The sequence below is a fragment of the Hermetia illucens genome, chromosome 3 (genome assembly GCF_905115235.1).
Source record: "Hermetia illucens chromosome 3, iHerIll2.2.curated.20191125, whole genome shotgun sequence".
NCBI lineage: Eukaryota > Metazoa > Arthropoda > Insecta > Diptera > Stratiomyidae > Hermetia > Hermetia illucens.
The window spans coordinates 159,201,482-159,227,364 of record NC_051851.1 but is presented as its reverse complement, the minus strand read 5'-3'; the positions used below and the strand labels follow the sequence as shown (position 1 = coordinate 159,227,364).

The 25,883-nt window shown below is 44.7% G+C and overlaps 1 protein-coding gene across 5 annotated transcripts in view; it reads left to right on the top strand.

The window, feature by feature from the left end:
* Positions 1 to 25,883, top strand: part of LOC119651975 (semaphorin-1A) — a 499,683-nt gene that overhangs the window by 364,832 nt on the left and 108,968 nt on the right. For all 5 annotated transcript variants that reach the window (XR_005249508.1, XR_005249509.1, XR_005249507.1 and 2 more), the window contains exon 3: positions 21,067 to 21,163. Coding sequence is in view for 2 of the 5 variants with exons in the window: in XM_038055882.1 (XP_037911810.1) it covers positions 21,067 to 21,163 (97 nt within the window). In the remaining 3 variants the exon portion in view is untranslated. The remainder of the gene's footprint in view (positions 1 to 21,066; positions 21,164 to 25,883) is intronic.

The window sequence follows — 25,883 nt, the reverse complement described above, 5'->3', positions numbered from 1 at the left end:
ATCATTTTCATAACAGAGAATATTTACTGAATATTTCAGGTCTGACCAGCAACAAGCTTAACTGAAACTGCAGGAAAATCGCTCCTTTGAAAACTAATCGTGATTGAATCGACTCGAAATGTAGATAAGGAGCCTTAAGCGGTACCACAGATGCCAAGTTGCATTCTGAACTACCACAGAATAGGAAGCAACACTGATAAACTTGCTTAGATGTGCAAATCAGAATCTTCCCTTTACGTTCTGATGCTGGTAAATGTTCAATTGCTTTCTCAGAATAGTTCAGTTCGTTCCCTGCTGAGAATCAACCAGCACTCCTAAGACCATGGAGTTGGCCATTTGTTGCCCCAGGAGATTAGTCGAACTCCGAAATAAAAAATGTTGGAGACAATAAAACAAGTCCACATCAGAATACATTGCTTTTGAACTTTTTATGGTTTTGTTGAAAACGAAATTTTATTAAAACCGGTTCATAATCTGCCTGTCCCTCTATCTTTTTTCCTGAAATGGGAATCTTCCATAAAAACTAATACACATCCAGTATGTGAAATTTTTACCCACTAAATCAACCCCCTAACTCCTGTCTACTTTCCCGCGGAACCACCGCAAAATACAAGGTGGGGCAAAGGTAATCACTCTATTGGAAAACGCTATAACTTTTGCAAATGGCGTCAATTGTCAATTTGGTTTTGACATTTGTGAAGTTAATAAATGCAGAATACAAATCGGCGAACCATGAATCGGTTTAGTCCGCAAGAACGCGGAATAATTGTTTCCATTTTTTTGCGCAACCATTCGCTGGCATCGTGAATTTCGTCGCAGATTTTCTGGCCGTCCGCCACCAACTAGACAAACACTGCGGCGTTTGGCCACTCGCCTTGAAGAGACTAGGGCAACACGAGATGTTCTCAAGGCTAATCAGCCCCGGAGCAGCGTTCTGCTGAGAATATCACTGCTGGTTCCAAGATGTCCAACAGAAGCCCGGAACATCGACCAGACGTGCCACGTAATTGGCCATTAGCGGGCGGTCCCTATGCAGAATTTTGGTGAAAAATTTGAAGATGTTTCCTTGCAAACGCCGCCAAACGCATCTAACCTTCGCTCAAGGCATCCTGAATCTCAACAAAAAAGAGGACGATTTTTCATCTCAAATTATCGTGAGCGATGAGGTTCATTTTCATCTTAGTGGTTACGTGAATAAACAAAATAATCGTTTCTGGGGCACCGAAAATCCATGTATCATCCAAGAAGAGCCATTATACCCACTCAAAATTACTGTGTGGTGTGCTGTTTACACTGGAGGAGTCATCGGTTTGGGGGTTGTTGGGTTATTTTGCCCAAGCGAGTTTTTCTGATTTTGCTGAACGTTCGTGAAAGTAGTCGGTACATAAGGTTAAAATTCGTCGGCGGATTGACCAGTCAAGGTTGCAGATTTCTTCACTGAGGTGACAGGACTGTGGAGAATATCTTTTTCCAAATAGTCTCCGCTGAAGGGAGAGAAGGGAGGGGTTGCGGTATTTAAGGAGACGAGTTGGAATTAGTTCATTGCATATTCGCTGAATTACTTCAGTGTGTCAGTGTGCACTTCATTCAAGACCGTAACGGTACACTAGGAGGCAATGTGGTCAGCATTGCGCTCGCCCGAGATTATTACCCTGATTTGACTCAGGTACTCATTCACAGCTGAGTCGACTGGTATCCGACGTCAAATCACGATGCAAATTCCACTGCCACCAGTGAGATTTGAACCACGACCTTCCGTATGACAGCCTAGTGCTCTAACCACTGAGCTATCCGGGATGTCGTTAGATGCCACGCTGTTAGATGGGAGGATGGTGGATCAAGTTTGAACTTAAGGATCCGGTTAATGAGCTTCCAGTTCACCTTCTGGTAATCTAGATGGGGCGGGACAGATGGCTCTTTCAGCAAGTTTAATATCGACGATTACATCATCGTAATCACTAATGCCGGGGACGGTTTCCAGAAAATGATATATATTAGGATGGGGGTTACCAGTAATGTTACTGCTAATGATGAAATGATCCAAATATGAGTGATAGTATTCTTTATGGAAGGTGGGAAGGGCTGGGCTAAAATGGAACAAGTTTATGTTTGGATGGGCGCTTGTTAGAAAACGGTGAAGTTCTTTCCCGTCTTGGTTTGACCGTGCATCAAACTAAGACTGGTGCCTGGCGTTGAGATCTCCACCTATTATCAGGTACCAGGTTTTATCTTGTACTCTTGGTTGGGAGGCGCGGGAGTGGATCTGCTAGAAATCGTGGGTTTCGAGGGACTGGTAAGGACTGTAAATGTCAGCAGCGAATACCGCGGACAATTTGAGGAGCACGGACGCATAATTTAATCGTGCTAGTATAAGCCGAAAGCTTTTCTGTGGAAAAATATTTTACAATGGTCTCGTGAGGATATGGGCGGAGAAGTGGGGGTGGTTTTAGTGAGTGAGGATCCCAGACACTGCTGCAACCTGGTAAATAAGCGTATTTTTAAGATTTCCAACTCTATAAAAAAAGTCAGCTGGTATGAAGATTTGAAACTACTTTTAATAATAAAGACGTATCTATCATAGTTCTTATACTCGTAGATAGGGGCTTGCCTTTTTTGAGTCTATGATATCAGCAGCCAGAAGTCATGGTATCGGAAGGTATACATAAGTTACTACGAGTAGTGCTGGCCGTCATAATGAGGCTGAGGATCGAAATTCAGCGGTTGTGGCAGGAAGGGTACGGCTGGGATGACGCCATTTCTGGCCCGGTCAGGAACTATCTGGAGAGGATCATAAGTTCGGAGTGTGTATCTCACGCTGGGCGGGGCACAGCAGTTCAACAGAAAAATGGGGCTAGTAGAATTCAGTGATGCGTCAGGTGATGGATATGCCACGGTCGTGTGCAATCGGTACAGTCGGAGGTCCAAAAAGGGTTTCGATGTACGACTAATTGCTGCCCGGGGACTGGTAACGCCTCTTAAGACACGAATAAGCTAGGGGGCCCAAGTATGCCCTATCCCAAAACTTGAATTGGAGGGAGTAGTCTTTCTGATAAAGCTATTCAAGAACATACGCGACTGCCTGCATTGGATCCGCCGCCAAAAACCAACTGAGAACAAGTTCAGCAGACCACCGTTTCTGCAGGAAAAGTTTCCTTCAAACAGAATACTTTCTTTCGGAACTAGAAAGAGTAGCGTACTTGCTTAAGGAAAGTACGGAATAAGAATCTTCATCAGACTTCATAAAGCGTAATTGCAAGATGCCTACGCTGGAGAAGCTTTGGGGTGGGACCTTTTTCAGTTAAGGAGCTAGAACGGGCTGAACGGAAAAGACAACATCCCGGAAAACCTTAGGGTCATTGGAAGCACATTTAGAGGGAATTTCGCCTCCAATGTTTTCGACAGTTTTTTAACAGTGTCTTGGGCCTTCTCCAAACTATCTGCCCCATATAACAGGTCATTCATATAAAAAGCGCGTTTGATAATCCATTGAATCTCCTTGTCGCTAGTATTATCTTCTGAAGGGTTTGGATGGTCTGTCAAAGGGCGCAATCCACGCCGTAAGTAATGATTCTCAGGAAGTACCCCATCAGCTGTTCCTCGCTACTTGTTCTACATAAAATCCTAAAACTATTGTGATCCTCCTTCCTTAACAACATCTGTCTATACATTTTCATAATGTCACGATGTCAAATATGTGGTTCTGCAATTCCGGACCGGAATGAATTACTTCATTGAGACTGATCCCATTTGAGGACCGGCTCGATGCGTTAAATACATTCCGCTACTTGGTGGTGGCCATTTTTCTTTGAGAATGCCGTGGCCTAAACGACGACTGTGGACAGTACGTGCTACAGAGCCACCGCTGCCGAATTTTTTCCTTCTCAATTGATTGAATTGGGACTGGAGAACATGTGGTTCCAACAAGGCGGTGCAACGGCGCACACTGCTCGAACCACAACCGATATTCTGAAGGAAGCATTTCCGAGTGGCTTAATCTCTCGTTTTGGTGATTTGCAGACTTCTTTTTATGGAGTTTGTTGAAGTCTCGGGTTTACGTCAACAAACCTCAGACTCTTGAAGCCCTTAAGGAGAATATTCGCCAAGCATGCGAGAACCTCTCACCCGAAGTTCTAGCAAAAGTAATGGAAAATGCCATAAAACGGGTCCGTATGGCCATCAACTCGCAACGGTATCATTTTCTCGACTTGATAGAGTAAAAAAATCTCACAAGCAGAACCAGTGACCATTGTAATAGCGTCGACGGTTGGTATGGCCGTAACGAAGCTGAATTGTCTGTCTTGTAAGCGTATAATATCCAATTAAGGCAACAGCACATGAAAGACTCCATCCACCAAACATGCTTCAAATAATTCTGCAAATATGTCTGATCTCGAATTAACAACCAGCTTAAAGGATTTGCTTGGTATATCATCAATGCCCCGTGCTTCGTTGTCTCCCAGCCTTCTGCAAGTTCCCGGCACTTCCTTCGTCGTCGGGGTATTACAGGCACATCTAATGGTGTCTGAAGATTGTCTGTTATCGCTCGTGCTCTCTTGAGGAAACAAACTCGGAACGATTTTCTGCAGGAGAGCAGGACATGTAATTTGCGGAGGTGCCTGATCTTTAAATCTCCCCATTCCAACCCTGTTGGCGCTGCTGCCCGGAGTTGTTTGAAGCAGTACCCCTTGCTTCGCTGCATAGTTAACTTCAAATTACTTCGGCTTTCTTGTAGACATGCAGCTTCTCTTCCTGGCCAACCCCACCCTTTGCTCCCTGGGCTGTGCTCTCGTCTGAAGGTCAGACAGTTCGCTATTGCACCAGCAGTTGGGGGGTGCTAGGTTCGACGAAAAAGTCCCTATTGTAATCAACATTCATTAATCCCTAAAATCTTGAAAGAATCACGGTATCAGATATTTTAGGAAATCGGAAGATCTATCTTCTGCCTGATGTTGTGATTCGTATGAAGTAGTCTAATGCCGTCAGAGTGCTCTATAAATCCTTGTTCTTCATTTCTATATCATCAAATTTGATGCAGTGTAAATAATAAGCCACCAATACGGGTATGAGCACCAAGAGAACACAAACATCCATGACACAACCGGGATTCGAATTCGGAGCAATGAGATTGAAATTGACGCTAGGCAAACTCGGCCATGGCAACTGTCAACCATTACTAATAAAAGTAAGCAATTAAGATTAACGTATCTATTATTAGAGAGCGTATAACAAAAGATTAAAGATTTGCAGGCAAAATAATAGTCAAGCTATCTGAAGCATCCACATCTATTCAATACCAATCTAAACTCAATTGAACGATAAAATTTAATTTCTAATTAGTGACGATTCCGCTTCGAAAAATCTAAAACCGGATTAACTATGTTCCAATTAAATCGAATATCTTCAAACTTTTCTTTTCTTTCCTCTATCTATTCCTCGAGGCCATTATTCTTTATTATTCGCGAATTTAATACCATTGTTAAACGATAAATCTCGACAAAAACTTCTGATTTAAATTCGCCGAAACCCACATTTTTAATTTCCCTTTTGTTTCCCGAAAATCCTCCTTCGTCCATGATTAAAATAAACTCCGACCATCCGTTCCATTAAATATTCTAAATATTCGGGAATCAGCTAACGAGTATGAATGGTGCAAGAAATGTAAACCAGAAAAGAAATTCAAACGGAGTATGAGAATAGGCGGCAGAATATAAAGCGATTGGGGGATGATTTTGAGCAGGGGGACGCGGAGGGAAGGAGGAACCGGAATAAACTTTTTCAAAAGTGATCTTCCTTCTTGATAACCTCTCCTGAAATTAATTTCGGATTTACTTAATCCGTTTATCTTGTTAAAAAGCCTTTTCCCGACAATACTCGTCCTTGCAACAAGCCTGTATGGGCTGGAGACTTAGTTAGCAGGAATTGAGCTTAGAAAGTGCGTCAGACTCCTCTTCCGCATTTAGTCATTCCAAACCGCAAAGGAACCTCGGCACAGGAAAAAAGAATAAATGGCTAAGACGTTACCAAAGGACTCATCCCGTTGTTTTCGTTGATACAGAATATTTGATCATGTACGCCTTATCGGCTTAAAGCCCGATTTTTTATCACTATCCCGCCGCTCAGTGCCTCCCCCTTTTCGTTTGGAAGCAACCCGGTTTCAGTTGGCTGTTGTTCCGGGAGGATTCGTGTAGCTTCATTTCACTCGTCACTCGACATAAAAGCCGAGGATAAGTGAAGCGTTGTAATGCAGAAAGAGGACTCGAACACGAAGATAGACGGCATTCAATTGACAGGAAAAGTATTGCAGGACATTTTTTTCGCTTCCGATTGGAGGCTTTTTACGTTATTCATCCTTGTATTGTTTAGTCGTCATGCCATTGAAAAGAAGGAGGAAGAAAACATCCTGACAAGACAATTATCAGACAAAAAGTTTTTAAAATGTTTTTTCCCTTCATTTTCAGAAAACGCATGTAGAGTAGATGAGCCGATGTGCAGGGGAGGGCTGGAGTTTTCAACTAACATTTCACAGGAAGCATTCAGGCGAAGAACTTATTTTTAAGTCCTGAAATATCGATAATTTATGGGAAGCATTTCGAATTGAATTATGTAGCACACGCAAATCTTTTGTTGAACTGCAGAAAGTTTGAGAAGTTGGCCATGGTAGGGATTCGGAATCGAATCAATCCTTGACAGTCAATACGAACTGAATCAGGAGGTATTATCAAAAATGTACTCATTTGAAAGGAATCATCGTGGAAAATCCTTTTTATATTCTGTAGAAGTTGATTTATGATTGGGAACAGTTACATTTTCGACGGAATAAAAGGAAATTTTGCAAGCTCATCATTGACTGAAGTGTCTGAATGAAAATTATAAGAGAAAATTGTTGATTGTTTCATATCAAGGATTGGATTGGATTTAACACTGACACTTGCAATCAAGATCCCGGCAGGGCGCGGCTCCCAAGGCCTAAGAGTGTGCCTTGCGGTAGTGGTCAACAACAGTCTCTAGACTGTGTAGATCACAAAAGTTCAGTACCACAAGAGGAAGAACCTCCCCCCCCCCCCACATCAGTTTTTTTACGCCAGAATGATCAGCCTATGTCGCTGGAATTCTTGCTGACAGCCAGGCTGCATTGAGGGCGTTGAGTAGTCCCCTCGAAAATCGCCCAAGAATGCGGAAACCATTTGAACTCTATCTAGATTTAATACGATGGAACTACTTTGGGCACCTGGTTACTGTGGCATAGAGGAAAATGGAATCTTGAATACTTTAGCGAAAAAGGGGCCAATCTCCTCCATACTGGGACCGGAACTAGCAATTGGAGTACCAGGAGCATTGGCTAAGGCTGCCTTCAAAAACTGGGAACAAGCTTCCCCCAATGACAGGTGGCAGAGCGTAAATGCTTCTAGATATACCAAACTTTTCCTGCCGGAATCTGTTGAAAAGCAGGAGGACTTGCAGGTGTATTGTGGGCATTCTGACAGGCCATAATTCACTAGCTGGACATATGTTCAGTATAGGGATTATTCAAGATGAAATGTGGCTCCTGTAATGATGAAGCGACATCCACGGAACATTTCCTATGTGAATGTCCCGCCTATGGACACATCAGGCATCAGATCTTTGGTGCCGAAGTTCTCCAGTTGCAACCGATTGCATCAAATCCTCTAATGGCGGAAATGCTGCGATACGTTAACCAATCCAGAATATTCCATTAGATGGGAGTGGCGAGTAAAATTGGTCAACACGGCCTGAGTGCCCAGAAGCTATAGCTTCTCCCCCATCACACACACAGGTTTAGATCGCCACTGTTTTTTTTACCCCTTTGAGTGTGTAGTGATGAACCCTTGTTTCATCATAGATTAAACTCTTCGCGATCGCCAAGACCTCTGGCGAATTTTTATGATAAAAATGTTGACGAGTCAAGTTTCTCATCGACTCGGGATTTAGACTTACTTAAGAAGCAGTCGAAGCATCAGTATTTCTCCAAACCCGATTGCAAGGGTGTTTTTTCTCCTAATGGAGGCTCGAGATCTTTTGCGTCACTCATCAGTTTCAACCCAGAATTGGTTCCATGAATGGGTTCAAATTCGAGAACGTTTCGGTTATTTTCATGTATTCTGATGTAGAAAATCTTATTGGTCTACCAACTGCAAGAGATTCAAAATGGATAAGGCTGGGATAGTAGCAAAATGTTGAGCAAATGCGCTCCTTTCTGGAATATTCAGCGAGGGGGAAACAGGCGGAGGTCCTCCCCTAGATTCAGTCCAATTTTAGAAACAGGACAAAAACAGAAATCCAGGTGGGACTTCGCGAAGTATTGGAGTCACAAGATGTTAACGTTAAGGAACAGCAGGATCGTACATCGAGTATCGAGACTTGGCAGGAAATAGCTGGATCATCAGCTTGCAGAAGAAAACATAGAAAACAAGCCTTCCAAACTGAGTTGAAGAGTAAGTCTTAAAGAGTTGCTGAAACGCTACAGGATTCTGCAACACAATCGGAAAGGCTGGCACATAGACCTGACATAAATTGCTCAACTGGACGGTACTCGCGATTCACAAACGAAACGAGCAGTTATTATCCCATCAAAGCAAACTTGTTTGAACACTGTTTCCAGTGAATTATCGCCATTGTTATTGTTAATATGAATGCCACTCATTTGCCTTCTGAAATCTTTTTCGACTCCTTCCAGGACTTTCCGAAAAGTTTGCACTTTTCCTCTATCCGACCCAAGCGGATAGTGTCGTTCAGGGAGGCTCAGTTACCTTAATGTCTTTTCTACCTCTCCCTTTTTCGCCTTAAGACTGCCTTGAATGTAACATGGCACTCTACTCTACTCTACACTCACGTGTCCTCCGTCTACAGTATGGCCTCAACTATGATATCTGGAAACACTTGGCATGCTTTTGGCGATAACATTCTCTCTTTGTGCAGAAGAAAAAGGTGGAGCAGGCATCATCCAGCACACCTTTGCTGTGGACGTAGTTCGGGCAATCGTAACTTCCCGAGTATGGGCAGGCAAAAATGAAAATAGTAATGTCCGCTGAGCAGCTAGATTGTCGGTATCAGTGGCGGCGAGCTCGTAAGGCAAATGATTGCTGTGGTAAAGGCAATGGAGCAGAGCCCAGCTGGCGAAGATATGAGCCAGCCTGTAATATTGACGAAGGAAAGCAACTCTCCCACCCTGCCGCTAGAAATGGGCCAAATCCTCCTTAACTTGGCGCAGGTAACACCCATCTACTACCTGGGCTAAGTAGTAACCAACCTCACCTTCTGATTGAACCACGGCCGCATTTCTGTGATCAGATACATGGTCCACCGATTCTTTTGTCCAGGATTTCTGTCATGCGCTGAGGGTTCGGACACCCCCTTCACAAGCAGCTCGTCTTGGTCATTTGCCTCATCCAGGCGGAGTCAAATTACTACCTAGTATATCACGGCAACCTTGTTTCGGACGGCTCTTGGTCGTTTCCCATCGACATAGATGTCCAAACCAAACTTGGCAAGTGCATTTTCATCAGCGGGTATTACATGCACGATCGATACAACCCCATATCGATTGCTTGTTTCCTCATTTCGGATGTGATCGTAACATCTTATGCCACTCGTACAAAGTAATCACCGCAAGGCGTCGTTCATTGTCTTTTATACTCGAACAACACTACCATAGAGTGCTACAGGTCGGGCAACACTGCTGTAAATTTTGCATTTGAGACGTTCGTTGATGCGTCGATAACGAAGAACGTCATTTCATCCAAGTTGCGCTGGTGGGCGAACCAATTTTGTCCCCTGCACTGCTTTGAGTTGCAAGTGAAAACCCATCGGAAATCTCCCTTAAGCTCACACCGGATTCATTTATTTATTTAATTAAGACAATATAGAGAAAACAAATTTTTTGTTACATATTGTCCTCAGAGGGAGGAGCAAGTAAATGGCTTACCTTAGAGTTAAAACTAAAGAAGGTGACAGAGTCAAAGGACCTAAGCTGTAGGGCGCCGTGGGCCCGGTGTAGTCTCAACATCGGGGAGTGAAAGTGAATCTCAAGCTCCGCGAGGGTACTTCAAAAATGTCCGCACTACGTATGATATGAGAGGCAGTGCGGAAAGTAATATCCGAGCGGGCAGAGTAGTGCATCAGGCAATTGCAGAATTTGAAAATAGTACATATATCAAGAAAGATGTGGCGTTGCTGCAGGGAAGGGAGACAGAGTGTTCGGAGTCGTGACGGATATCCAACCCGTGGAAGGTTTTTTTTTTTAAAAGAGGGTCCGAGTGAATTTGCGTTATACAACTTCGAGAGCGCGACAGTCACGGCTGCGGAAGGGGGACCAGACTACACTGCAATATTCAAGGATGTTTCTGAAAAGGGAGTTGAAGAAAACACTTTTCTGGGGGCTGAATTGAGGTAAAGTCGAAGGAGGAACGTAGGATAACACAAGACATTTTAGAAGCTCTATTGATAATGTCACCGAAGTGGGAAGTAAAACGAAATTTGTCGTCGAATGTTAAACCCAGGTCTTGGAAGGAGAATAGGGAAAGGATGTTGAGAAGGGTTTAAGCGAATAGCACAACCAGTGACATTTGCTGTCATTCAGTGTTAGCTTGTTGACTGAATGCCAACGGACTATATTATTAAAGTTGGACTGCAAGAGGGTACAGCCCAACGGAGACGAAACAGAGGCAAATAATTTAAGGTCATCTGCATATCTGGCAAATCTTTCGAGCATTTTTGAACAAGAGGAGAGAAGGAAGATAGGGTTGTAGTTCACAGCAAGAGAACAGTTTCCGCTCTTGAGGATAGGGATGATAAGAGCCCCTTTCCAGAGATGGGGAAAGTAGCATTGTATTAGACTTTTGTTGTAGATTATATACAGAGGAAAGAAATGTGTTTTCTACAGTTAAGAAAGAAGAGATTAAGAAACCCATCGGGGCCAGGTCCGACATTAGGGTTAAGATTACCAATGAACTTAACCAAGGAAGCCGTAAGGAGAGGAATGGCCAGAGATTCGGAGCAGTCTGCAGTTAGAAGGGTCGTCGAGGGTGGAGTGGTCGAGGGAGAAAACACGGAAGATAAGTAGGTGCAGAGAAGGTCGCAGGATTGTTGTGGGGATTTGGCAATTGAGTCAGGAAAACTGATAGAAGAAGTGAGAGATTGGGTGGGATTACGAGAATAGTGAGTGTGGGACGAAAAGGGTTTGAAGTTACTGTGGGAAAGGGCCGCCTCAGACACTCAATAAGTACCTTTTATCCGCTTTTTTGAATATTGACTTCACAGTGGAGCGCATTGCCTTAAAATAAGCAAGGTCAGTGTCATTCTTAGAAACCCGAGATTTCTTATGCGTTTTTGGTGAATGTTAGTTATTAAGGATCTCCGTTGTGAACCAAGTTGGGAACGAACACAGGCAAGCAGGGAAAGAAGGGACATAACAAGAGAGGAGGACAGGACATTCGTGCCTACATCTGGCAGGTTTGCCAAAATATTGCACCGCAGCAGATCAACCCTGTATCGTTGAAGTTCTCGTTAAAGTTGATGCCGGCGAACATTCTGCAGAGCCTCGATACCGCACTTGCACTTGCGTCCTTCCTGAAAGCAAAAAGTCGTAGCAAGTCCGATTCCGAAGTGTGGAAGCTACTTCAGAAGCATCAGGAATTTCGTAAATGACAGGTTGTTAGCCCTCAAATCTTTGCCATGGTCCCAAGGGAGGATTGAATAGCCGCTATAAACTGAATGGCCATGTAACATCCAGGGGTCTCAGGGAGTAAGTGGGACCACATCCACCCGAACTAATTTTATTTGTTATTAAGACAAGAAATCGGAGTTCTACAGAAAAAAGTGAATCCTCTGTTGAGAATTCACTCAAAGTATTCCCTGCTTGTCGCAAAAGGCGAATAAACGGATAGCATCTGGTGATTTATCCTAAACCTCACACATCCCTTATTTCGCAGTAAACCCTTTGTGGTATTGTTGACAGTTGAAGCAATGTCACTTATGATAGAACTATCAACAACTCGCATAAGACGATCACTTCGTTCAACTTATGTCCGCTTTTCATTGGCAAATCCTTGACTGTTGCAGTTCTTAAGATTTGATGATATTAATTGCGGCAATTAGTGTCATGTTTGCTCGTTTGAATTTTATACTTCAAAGCTTGTATTCCAAACAACTTCATTAGTTTCTTCCCTAATACCCTTTAGTCTTGATTACACTGAACCCTTACGCTCAGTAAATATACCCGTTTTACTATTGGAGTAAGGTTAAGTTTTCAATTTATGTGCAGGATGTTGCGCTCACCCCTTCATTATCATCCTAGACACTCCCTTTTATATGCTTGTAATCATAAGGAAAGCTTATCTTTCCACTTCAAATAACCTTTCATTTGCAGGATAATCCCGCATCTGAGCTACGTCAGACAGGGTTTTGCTTGTCTAAGCCGCTTAATTAAATTAACTTTTTTTCCTGCACTTCAGCGTCCCACTTACTCACTCTTCGCCTGACAATATTTACAACATCTCAAAAATCAATACTACCCTTGCTAGTTTTCTCAACTAGGACCATTTGGAAAATTACATAAATCCGAGGCAAACAAGAAAAACGCGAGAAAAATAAAAAGCAGCAAATACCAGAAAAAAACAGAAAGAAAACAGGATAAATTCCCTTTTTAGCAACTAACTACCACTTTCGAATTCACTGCACTCTCACGATAAATAAATAAATTCGAAATGGTGAAATCGTGATGAGGATAGCATCGACAGGCAGGGCAGGAGGAGCCAGACTGGAGTATTCAAGCAGGTACTTTGAATAAAGTAATAATTCTTGTAACCGATATTCCTGCCAAAGCATATTTCCGACATAGTCGGTATTTGCATTTTCCGTCCTCCAGAAGAAAGCACCTAGCCACCGTCCTCCCCCTTTCACCTCCTTCCATTGACTCCGGAAACAAACACAGCTGGAAAACTAAAACGTTAAGGTTGGCTCCATCACTGCAACTTGACGGGGAGGGTGGTGCGTGAGGAGATTGTGAAAAATGCTTAGAATCGGAGAACAAGGGTTGCGGAAAAAGAATGGAAACCTTTTACCGGAATGCTTTAAAATTTCCTTCTGCAGAAAGGAGCGCACAATGTAAATGTTAATTTGTACAGTGTCCTGCTTTCGAGTTTATTAGGGTCAAGGGATGGGTTTTTTTTACTTTTTAAATATGGGGAATGTGCTCGTATGTCTTGTATCCTTCTGACGGACGTCCAAACTCAACTGAAGTTTGAAGGCTCTATATTCCCGCATGATAAAAGAGTCCTGGAATGGGCTTTGGGAGAGGGTGGCTCCGTACTTTCGGCCGACTTCTGGAAGCTGCTCACTTGTTTTTTAAGGTTTTGTGTGAAACAAAACCTTATTAGAATCGAGTCGATGTCTGCCTGTCTGTCTTTTTTTTTTGTTTTTTTGAGGAGGTGGAAATCTTCAAAATGCACTGGCCTAGACACGCCAGCGTGTGGGATTCTTACGCGCTAAAACATCCCGACTCCCCCACAAGCCCTGTGGAACCACCATACGGTATTACATCACGGGGCGGAGTCAGCTCATTTTAGCTTGGTCCCCTTTCGTCTCTAAGCGGCGTACGTAATCGCGCTTTTCTAGTCTCCTCTGCCTTTCGCAGTTTGCTCTGGATAGATACGACCATGGAGTTGATTGCATCCCAGTCTTCCTGACATGCTAACATTCTTCGCACCAGATTCTCTTGTACGAGCACCGCTCCTAGAGTCTCCTCTAGGTTCTTCCTTTCCTCCACAAACCTTGGACAGTGGAAAAATACATGCTCTGGGTCCTCTGGGATTCCATCGCAGTTTGGGCAATCGGGTGAGGTATCTAGTTTAAACCGTTCCCAACGCTCTTGCCATAAAGGAGAGATTGACTTTATATATATTCGTCATCTCATCTGCCAAGATGTCAAAGGGCATCATTACAAAGATGACGAATGTTGCATCATCTGAGACAGTCCTGAGTGCGGAGCACACCCTTAGGGCTGTTCTTCTGTAGACTAAACTCAATTTGTTAGCGTTAAATGTAACTTGCAATGCCTTTCTCCAAACTGGAGGTGCATGGAGCAGGATCGAACGCACTACCCTAGCTAGCTATAAGCAACCTGGAGGCATGCCGTGGCCCTCCCACGTTCGGCATCATCCTTGCCGGGGCCACACTTGCAGTGGATGCTTTATCTGCCTGTCTGCCTGTCTGTCACACCCGATTTACTCGGAAACGGCTAGACCGATTGTCACGAAAATTGGTAGGAGCATGTGATCTGTTGTTCTCTTTACATGCAGCAAGTGGCGCCATATGGTGTTAAGTTTAAGGGGGGCTCCCCATATATATTATATGAATGGAGGGTGCAAAATTTTTTTTCATAAAATGTGGTCATATCAAATCAAAGGGCTCAATTAGTACTTTTCCAAACTGGTTCCATATTTGGTATCGGATGAAATTGCGAGGGCGCAAAATATAACCATCAAAAAGTGTAACAGGTCTCGTTCTCAGAACCTATCCAACCGAAAAATCTGAAAAAAGTCACAGTGGTGCATCTCTATGAAATCTAGGCGTCAAAATACATCCGGTTCCGATATCTGCACAAATAAAGTTAATAATAGTATATTTCCTAATTTTAAAAATTTTCCCGGTAACTCCCTTTATGTCCATTCAAGAAGTACAAAATTTGGCGTGGGTGTAAAGAATAACATAATGCACAAGTTATAGAAGCGAAAAGGACTGGACCAGGCAGGGAAGCAAACCTGCTGCTCAGTGAAGAAGAAAATCCAATTATTATTAACAAAGTTATAGGGGTTGAAACCTTGCCATTTTTTGTGAATTTCGTGCATTCAACAACCTGTGTGACGTCGCCATCACATATCAATTCATGAATATCACAACGAAATGAATTCTTATGAATTGGGTCGGAAAGAATTATTCTTTTTTCGTTTTTAAGGTTTTGTTTGCAATAAATGTCTGTCTGTCTTTTTTTTTGGCTGGAGGAAATCCATCATAGATACGCATCAGGAATCTAGGACACGCATGCCGGACTCTTACCGACTAAAACCTCCCATATTTTCTCCACACTCTCCCCGCGGGACCACCTCACCGTTCCGGTATTGTTTCGCGGGGCTGTTCAGATCTTAGCTGTTCACTTTAAACGAGCTGCTACCGCTTGGGGTGGCGTTAATTGCAGTAGCTCCCCTTCTATGTCTCCGCTGTACTTCTGCTGCTTTTAGTTGCTGGTGGATCCGTTTCACCATTGCAACTACCGTGTCGCATGTTGTATTTGATTGCACCATATACCTTATCAAATTTTCCACCGTTAAACGAGTATTTAGCTCTGTTTCAAGCTTTCTCCTTGAGCTGTTAAATCTGGGGCAGGCGAAGAAAACGTGTTATACATTTTCGTCTGCACCTTCACACGTAGGACAATCGAGCGATTCATCTAGGCCGAACCTATCGAGGTAACTCCTGTATCCACCGTGTCTGGTTAAGAACTGAGTCAGATCGTAACTCATCTCACCGTAGTTCCGCATAGTTCACATACTTATGTCTGGGATAAGCCTGTGTGTCCACCAGCCATTCTCCGCTTGGTTCCATGCTGTTTGACCGCAAACGCTCACTTTGTTTGTCTAGGCTTGCTTCCTGATTTTCGTACAGACGACTTGCCTCATCGCTTAGAATATCTACCGGGATCATCCCCGCAATCACGCATGCTGCCTCATAAGATGTTGTTCGGTAGGCGCAGCATGTTCAGAGAGCGCTTAATCGATATGTAGTTTGAAGCTGTCTACGGTTTTCTCCGATTTTTATAGGCCGACGCCCATACTGGTGCCGCGTATAATAGTACAGAGCTGACGACTCGCGATAAGACTAATCGTCGACTGTGTTTCGGGTCGCCTACATTTGGGAGCATCCTTGCCAATGTTGAGCTGATTGCCGCCGCTCTCTGCCCAGTAAGCTTTAGGTGGGGTTTAAAGCTCAACTTAGAGTCGAATTTTACTCCCATGCAAATTTCAACAGTTTTCTGTTTCCGCCGCTTTGTAAAGAGCACCAACTCCGTCTTGTGTTTGGGAAGCTCCAGCCCGTATTCTTTAAGCCAAGACTTGATTGTCCGTATAGTCTCGTTCGCATATATCTGCACTTCGTGGGGGTGATTGGATGTTATAACCACTCCAACGTCATCTGCGAATCCGACGACAACGGATTGTTTAGCTACTGGAACCCATAAAACGCCTTTTTGCATTAAGTTCCATAACAGAGGGCCCAGAACAGACCCCTGCGGAACTCCTGCCGTTATTACATACCCTTCGTCCGTATCATAAAGTAGCTTCCGCTGTCGGAAGTCTGTCTGTTTGTGTGTCTGTCACGCACACGTTTCTCAGAAACGGCTATACCGATTGACACGAAGTTTGGTGAGTAGGTGGGAACTGTGAACGCCCAGACATGCAGTGAGTGATATCCTTCTACGTTGAGATTTAGGGAGAATTCCCATACATGTAAAAGGGGGGTGTACAAATTTTTTCACCGAATATAGTCATGTGGGGTATCAAATGAGAGGTCTCGATTAGTACTTTTCGAAGCGGGTCTAAGTTTTGAGATTTGCTAGAAAGGCGGGGAGTGGGGTGGAAAGTGATAATTCCTTTAAGGGACCCATTCTCAGAAACCACCCAACCGAAAAATCTGAAAAAAACAGGAAGCTACCTCTATATGGTGTCCAGGCCTCAAAATACTTTCTATATCGATATCTGTTCAAATTTAGTTAATAGCATTATATTACCATATTTGTGGTAAAATTGAATAAAACCCTCCTTAAGTTTATCATCATCATCAACGGCGCAACAATCGATATCCGGTCTAGGCCTGCCTTAATAAGGAACTCCAGACATCCCGGTTTTGCGCCGAAGTCCACCAATTCGATATCGCTAAAAGCTGTCTGGCGTCCTGACCTACGCCATCGATCCATCTTAGGCAGGGTCTGCCTCGTCTTCTTTTTCTACCATAGATATCGCCCTTATAGACTTTCCGGGTGGGATCATCCTCATCCACACGAATTAAGTGACCCGCCCATCCTAACCTATTGAGCCGGATTTTATCCACAACCGGACGGTCATGGTATCGCTCATAGATTTCGGCATTGTGTAGGCTACGGAATCGCCCATCCTGATGTAGGGGGCCAAAAATTCTTCAAAGGATTCTTCTCTCGAACGCGGCCAAGAGTTCGCAATTTTTCTTGCTAAGAACCCTGGTTTCCGAGGAATACATGAGGACTGGCAAGATCATTGTCTTGTTAAGTAAGAGCTTTGACCCTATGGTGAGACGTTTCGAGCCGAACAGCTTTTGTAAGCTGAAATAGGCTCTGTTGGTTGACAACAACCGTGCGCGGATTTCGTCATCGTAGCTGTTATCGGTTGTGATTTTCGACCCTAGATAAGAGACATTATCAACGGTCTCAAAGTTTTATTCTCCTATCCTTATTCTTCCTGTTTGACCAGTGCGGTTTGAGGTTGTTGGTTGATTCGTCTTCGGTGCTGACGTTTCCACCATATATTTTGTCTTGCCTTCATTGATGTGCAGCCCAATATCTCGCCTCAATTGCTGCCTGCTCGATCTGGATGAAGGCAGTTTGTACGTCTCGAGTGGTTCTTCCCATGATGTCGATATCGTCAGTATAGGCCAGTAGTTGGGTGGACTTAGAGAGGATCGTACCTCTTACATTTACCTCGGCATCACGGATCACTTTCTCGAGGACCAGGTTAAAGAGGACGCATGATAGGGCATCCCCTTATCGTAGACCGTTGTTGATGTCGAATGGTCTTGAGAGTGATCCTGCTGCTTTTATCTGGCCTCGCACATTGGTCAGGGTCAGCCTAGTCAGTCTTATTAATTTCGTTGGGATACCGAATTAGTTCATGACCGTGTACAGTTTTACCCTGGCTATGCTATCATAGGCGGCTTTAAAGTCGATGAACAGATGGTGCAACTATTGTCCATATTCCAACAGTTTTCCCATCGCTTGCCGCAGAGAGAAAATCTGAACTGTTGCTGATTTGCCTGGAGTGAAGCCTCTTTGGTATGGGTCAATGATGTTCTGGGCGTATGGGGCTATCCGGCCTAGCAAGATAGCGGAGAATATCTTATAGATGGTACTCAGCAACGTGATACCTCTATAATTGCTGCATTGTGTGATATCTCCCTTTTTATGTATGAGACAGATAATGCCTCGTTGCCAATCGTCAGGCACTGATTCGCTGTCCGATACCTTGAGCACAAGTTGATGAACCACTTGGTGTAACTGGTCGCCTCCATATTTAACCAATTCGGCTGTAATTCCATCAACCCCTGGCGACTTATGATTTTTAGCCGATGAATTGCACGGACTGTTTCTCCTAAACTTGGTGGTGGCAGTATTTGTCCGTCGTCTTCAGTTGACGGGACCTCCAACTCGCCGATGTTCTGGTTGTTCAGTAGGTCATCAAAGTACTCAACCCATCGCTCTAATATGCCCATTCTGTCGGAAATCAGATTTCCCTCTTTGCCTCGGCAGGATGAGCATCGAGGTGTATAAGGCTTCATCCTGCTGACTTGTTGGTAAAACTTGCGCGCCTGGTGCGGTTGCTCCCTGTACTTTTCTAGTTCACAGACGTGTTGGTTCTCGCAGGCTTCCTTTTTCCGTCTGTCAAGTCGCTTCTCCGCTCGATGGAGTTCGTGATAAATCTCTGCGCGTGCCCGCGTTCTTTGAGAATGCAACATTACTCGGTAGGCAGCATTCTTCCGTTCCGTTGCTAGCTTACATTCGTCGTCAAACCAGCCGTTCCGACTCCTTTTGCGGCTGGGGCCAAGTATGTTTGTGGCCGTATCCATGATAACGTTCTTCAGGTGATTGTGAAGATCATTTGTTGATGCTTCATCTCCAGGTCCTCTGTTGACTGCAGTTATTGCGGGATCCATTTCCCTCTTATAGGTGTCGCGGAGGGTTGTGTTGTGAAAGGCTTCAGTGTTCACTCTCACCTGATTGTAAGAGGGGATTCTAGGTGGTATTGTTATTCGAACTCGGAGCACCATGCCAACGAGATAGTGATCCGAGTCTATATTGGCCCCCCTATATGTTCTGACATTCATCAAAGCTGAGAGGTGGCAGCGTTCGATCAACACGTGGTCAATTTGGCTGAAAGTGGTCCAGTCTGGAGAGGCCCACGTATGTTTGTGGACCGCTTTCCGCACAAACCAGGGACTTCCAACAACCATTTCGTGTGACTCTGCTAATTGAATAATCCGCAGTCCGTTATCATTTGTTTTTTCGTGTATGCTATGGGTGCAACGTATCGCCTGAATACGGGCTCCTTCCCTACTTGGCTGTTAAAATCCCCAAGTATGATTTTAATATCATATCTGGGACAGGCTTCGAGGGTTCGTTCTACTGCCTCGTAGAAGGTATCCTTCTCCGACTCTGCAGTCTCCTCTGTAGGGGCGTGAACGTTAATGAGGCTTATATTTCTGAACTTGCCTCGCAAGCGCAGAGTGCATAGCCGTTCGCTTATGTTTTCAAAGCCGATAACAGCAGGTTTCATTTTCTGGCTGACTAAGAAACCTACTCCGAGCACATGGTTTACTGGATGACCGCTACAATATATGGTGTAGCGGCTCTTCTCCAGGAAACCGATCCCTGTCCATCGCATCTCTTGTAACGCTGTTATATCAGGCCTATATTGGGACAGGGTATCGGCTAGCTGCTCATCAGTTTTATCTCTGTACAGGGAGCGCACGTTCCATGAGAAAATGCACAAATCGTTAATCCGTTGTCGTTGCCCGGTTCGTCGTTATAAAGTCCATCCTGTCCGAGGCTCCTTTCGTGGCTCCGTAATATCGGTTTTCCGTGTAGGGTTTTCAGCCCTACCCAACCCCCGACCTGGAGGACCAGTTGGTACAGTTTGTCTCCTTTTTAGGCGCGGGAGACTCACCTTCATCCTTCTCCGTCTGCAGCTTCAGCAAACAGAAGAAGCAAACAAAACCTTTCATCCTGAAGCGTCAAACTTCGGGTTTCCCGACTTGTTTTTTGATTCTATACTTTACGACGCCGTCTGAGTACAGCGAAACGGCCAATTATTTTATATGATAAATTCACTCTCCGCAATTTGGAAGGCATAAACCTCCAACAAAGATGCATTCATTTCCATTGGAACGATCTTGAAGACAAAAAATATCATCAATGGAAGATTTTCACCACCGATAAGACGAAAAGAAAACATTTGTGACAAAACGTTGGGTATTAAATAAAAACGGATTTGAAAGGAAGATTTCGGTTCTCATATGGAATATGAAGGGGCTCATATTCCTAACTTTTTTATGTCCTCCTCGCATTCAAAGTACACAGAAAAATAAAAAGCCAACCAAGTAGAAAGTAAGAAAAACCAAGAGAGAAAAAGAAAAACAAAAAAAGAAACGCCAATTTCTCTTGTAGAACTTTTATTTCAACACCCTCAGTTAAGGCTATGAATTTGATTTATTGTCTGTCGGGGGTATCTTTTTTATGTCCTGCCTGTATATAAATCTGTTTTATTAGCAACCACAAATTATGTGTATCTCACCTATCTCCTGACCGTATGCTACGAATTGTAGAAAGGAGTCTAATACGCAAACCGCCATACGTTCCATGCTCTCTCCCAGATCCTATCGAAGCCAACCCACCGATAGATACTGCTGCTCCTGGTACCTATTGCCAACCGACTGGATACTAAAATTCCGGAATGTTTGCAGTATCACCCAATAGATTATATGGTCAGGTCGTTGGGGCAGTTTGTTTGTGCCGGCGACAAGTTAGCATAAAGTTATTGATATCACCCCTAAATCAATTTATAAGGACTACCAACCCCGGAGTAGAGGTACTTGTAGGTTACATGACCATATCTCAATGTACTTAATTCCATGTCATAATTCATGGTTGTAAAAATAATAGAAATGCAGAAATAAAAACAGGAGAAAAGCTTCTGTGGTTATTGTATCTGGATTAATGTTTATTGAATGTTTCTGTTTTTCCTATATTTTCAGGTTCAGAAGATGTGTTACGATTCGCGGGAAATGAAACGGCCATTGATCATTTCAAATTGGTATTACGAGATGGAAACAGTTTACTGGTGGGAGCTAGGTAAGTTTTGTTTAACGTTTTATGCATGTATATCGCACAAGAACAGTCTAGGGATAAGGTAGGTATCAGTGGCCGCTCCGAGGAGCCCAATTAGCGCTTTGGTGTGCCGTTTTGATGCCACAAACTCCTAAGAACGTGACTGTTGTTATGGGAGCAGAGAGGCAAAGTCCAGCCGACTCGGATCTTCAGAGCCAGCCCGTAGCATTCACGAAGGAAAGCAGCTCTCCCACCCTGCAGCTAAAAATCTTTCTGAGGTCCCTAAAGAATGGTTTACCCAGTGTCCACAGCCTGACTCTAGCCAGAGCTGGGTAATCGCAGAGAAAGTGCATGCGAATTTCCCTTCCTTCTCCGCAGCTTCGGCAATACGAATTGTTGGGTATGCCGAACCTAGTGGCATGGTCCCCTATGGGCCAGTGCCTCGTGCAGACCGCCGCAATCTTGAATGCATTTGCAGGCGTCTGGCACAGGAGCTCTCGTGATCGGGTTATGTTATTAGCGGGCTAAATTCTCCTTGACTTGGCACAGGTTGTAAGCCTTCGCCATCTCAGGCCGGCGGCTGCTAGGTAGTGCGAGTCACCGATAGCCGCCAGCGGAGCACAGACTGTATTGGCCGAAGGACTGCCAAGAGCAGAGCCTTGCCTGGCCAATCCGTCAGCCTGCTTATTCCCCTCTATGTTCCTATGCCCGGGAACCCCCCCACCAGCCGGGAAGATGTCGTCGTTGAATACAAGACCTTGATGGTCGCTTGGCTGTCGGTCAGAATGGCTATGTTACGCTCCAGCCATCGATAGACTGCCAATATCGCCAGTACTTCCGCCTGGAATACACTGGCAAAACCTGGGAAACCATACGACTTTGATACACTGTGTATATTCGAGAAAACCTTGCCTTGCAACACGCCACCGGTCTTCCACTTTGCCTGGTTGGAAGGTCCACAGCAAAGTTTCTTGTGAAGTTCAGCTTGCGTGTGACATAGTCCGTGGGGGATGCCCATATTTCCCGAGGTATTTCATCTAGGATTTTGCTTTGGTCGTAGGACTTCGCCGGCCAGCATCCGGACTCACGTAGTCTGACGGCACTGCACACTGCAACATATTTAATGTGGAGATCTAGGGGGAGGAGATGCAGGAGTACATTGCAGAGCCCCAGTAGCACCCGCACACACGGTTCTTTAAATCCTATTAAGCTTCATCCTATTGTATTTTTTCTTCAAAACCTGCCACCATACAATGGAGCCGTACGTTAGGATCGGACGCACTACAGCGGTATATATCCAGAGAACCATCCTCGGCCGGGGACCCCATTTCTTTGCAAAGGTTCTCTTGCAGGCATAGAACGCTATACATGCCTTCTTAACCCGCAGTTCTATGTTCAGTCTCCAATTTAGCTTAGGATCCAGTATTACACCCAGATACTTTATATTAGAGGAAAGAACCAATCTTTGTTCCTTCAACCGTGGTAGATGGAATTCAGGCGTTCGATCGCAATCACGGTCGGGGTCTACTTCCCGAAATGGGCGTTCGAGTAGTCGGATGCGGGACCCTCATCGGCATCGACAATTTGCTGGTACCATCGTAAATACGGAGCTTCAGTGACTAAACTACGTTTAACGCAACAAAAAACTAGGCTCGCTGGGTGCTTCCGCGACGGCTGCCCGAAGCGCAGTACCACGTCGCCTTACAATCCCCGACTCCCTAAGCATACATTGCTTCCTGGTCGTTACGGGTGCTGAGGTGTCAGTTCTCCCTGTACCCCGTCCCAACACCCTAATTCGGCAAAAACCTACTATTAGCGGTCGCGAACCTTTCTCCCATCCACATATATGCCCATAGGTAGGAGGACGTGCGTCTCAGACTGTGCCGAACGTTTTCGTTGCGTTTCGTTCTGGCAAACATTAGCTTCCTCATATTAGGCGCAAACTTCCTGTGTCACTATGGGTTGCTGGTGGACTTGCAGAACAAGGCCTTGATAGACTCCGATACCTCATTACAGACTTCAGGGAAAATTACTACCTGCCAAAATGCCACTCTTTCGATAATTTTCGACGATATTGCCGACCACCACATTCTCGCACTTTTCAGAAAGAATCGAAACATTACTACTCTCCCAGCCGGTTAAGCACCATGTGCAGCACCACATCAACACTACCGGCTCTCCAATCTTTTCAAAAGTGCGTCCAAATCCACCCCAGAAACTTGCTGTTGCGAAGAACGAATTTGATGACTTGATGAAACATGGTATCTGCAGACCATCCAATAGCTGTTGGTCCTCTCCACTTCATTTGGACCCTAAGCCAAACAGCGAATGACGGCCATGTGGAGATTATAGGCGTCTGAATGCCAGACAGTTCCAAACCGATATCCCACTCCTCGCCTCCATAATTTTTCGCAAACGCTTACGGACTGCCGTGTTTTTTTACGACCTTGGATCTAGCCAAGGCATACTACTAAATCCCTGTCGCCCGCGAAGACATTCCGGGCCATCTGCGCACCTTTCGGACTCTTCGAGTTCACTAGGATAATTTTCGGCTTGAGCAACGCTTCGCAGACTTTCAAGAGGTGCATCCACTCTGTCTTACGAAACTTTAACTTTTGTTTCGTCTACTGGATGATGTTTTGGTCGCTTTCTTTTCAGAATCTAAGAACTTGAAACATCTCGAGTGCATTTTTCAACATCTTCTTGAGGCCGGACTTGTCTTAAACATTGAGAACAAGGTTAAAGCGATAAAAAGCTTTCCTCTACCAATCAGAGTAAAGCATTTGCGAAGATTCTTGGGCATGTTAAATTTCAACCGTCCTTTGAACGCTTACTTGTCTAGGCCCAAAACTTCAGATTCTCGTCAGGTTGCGTGGTCTGCTGAGGCCGTCCATACGTTTGAGTCGGTCAAAAAACAGCTGGTTGATGCAACACTGCTGGCATTTCCTCCGCCAGCCTCAGCCCTACCCCAAGCTGTGTTCGTCGATGCCTCAGATAATGCGATAGGCCCCGCTCTTTACCAACGGGTGAATCAAATCTGGCAACCGTTGAGCTTTTTTTCACAACAGGTCAACCCAGCTCAACGCAACCACAGCGCCTACAATCGTGAACTACTCGCCGCATACCTCGCCAGCTCCCTTGATGGCACGCGGTTCACTGTGTTTACGGACCACAAGACCCTTAAATAAATAAATCGTCCCCTCGCCAATTTCGGCAGTTGAGTTATATCAGCCAGTTTACTTCTGATGTGTCTGGATGGCTCAAGTGGCTAGTTTGCTGGGCTGTCGTAGCGGAAGGTCGCGGTTCAAATTTCACTGGTGGCAGAGGGATTTGTTATCATGATTGGATATCGGATACCAGTCGACTCAGCTGTGAATGAACCTGAATCAAATCAGGGTAATAATCTCGGGCGAGCGCAATGCTGACCACATTGTTTCCTACAGGCTAGCATGTAGTGTGCCATTGCGGTCTTGAATGAAGTGCTCTAACACACTTCAAGGCCCTGATCCAATATAGACTGTTGCGCCAGCGATTATTATTATTATATTACTTCTGATATCCAACATGTGTCTGGAAAAGACAATGTTGTCTCGAATCTCGGAGGTCACAGTCTCCGCCGCGGTCGATTATACGGAAATCGGCGAGGCACAAAAAGACGACGCAGAGTTTCAGAGCCTGAAGACAAACTCCATATACAAATTCAAGGAGTTTCCTATTTTCGGCTCAAACTTCTATTAACTCTGCGAGATCTCAGATAAGGGACCCAGGCCATTCATTCCGGCCGATTTTCGCAGGGAAGTATTTAAAGCAATACACGATATTGCGTATCCAAGCATCAGGACGACGAACCCGTTAGTCACTGATAAATACTTCTGGCTGCCCATGAAAAAGGACGTAGATTCTTGGGCCAGACGCTGCATCGCTTGTCGGAAATGCGAGGTCAACAAGCACGTTCAAAAGGAAGTAGGTGTATTTCCTAATTCAACCAAGCGCTTCCACACGATCCATCTTGACATCATCATATGCGAGGCGCTCTATCGAGAGTGGATTCCGCACTTTGATGTTCCAGCCACTATCATCACGACCCAGGAAATGCAATTCGAATCTACTCTTTTCACGGAGTTAGCAAAGCTCATTGGCTTCAAACGGCATAGGACTACTGCATACCATCCACAGTCCAGTGGTATGCTGGAACGTTGGCACGGGACACTGAAAGCTGCCTTAATGGCTCGCGACGGTCCGACGTGGTCGCGGTCCTTGCTAGACATCAGGTTTAAACGCAGTTTCGATGCTGCGACCGACTCCACCTTGCCGCCACGCGACAACGGAGGTCAACACCACCAGGGACCTTGAAACGTGTTCACAGATGCTCATTCGGGTGGGCGCTCCTCGGAGACCGCTGCAACCACCATATGAGGACCCCTTTAGAGTTCAACCACTTGCGTCCGAGGCGGACGCAACGAACGGGAACGTCGAAGCATTGCTTGTGATTACAAAATATCGTAATATCGTTTTACATAAAAAAAAATCAAGAGGTGGTGAAAAAATAAACCAGAGACATGCTCAGAATTTTCAAGATTCCTCACGATGAAAAGCACCATGTCTAAAGACGAAACTCGAGGACAAGAGCTATATTGAGTTGAAAAAAAAATAGAGGAGCTAGAGAACGACTATTGTCAAAGACGAGATATTCACAGCTTCGCAGTTTTAATTGATCTCGGACAGTCTATGAACATCGGAGTCC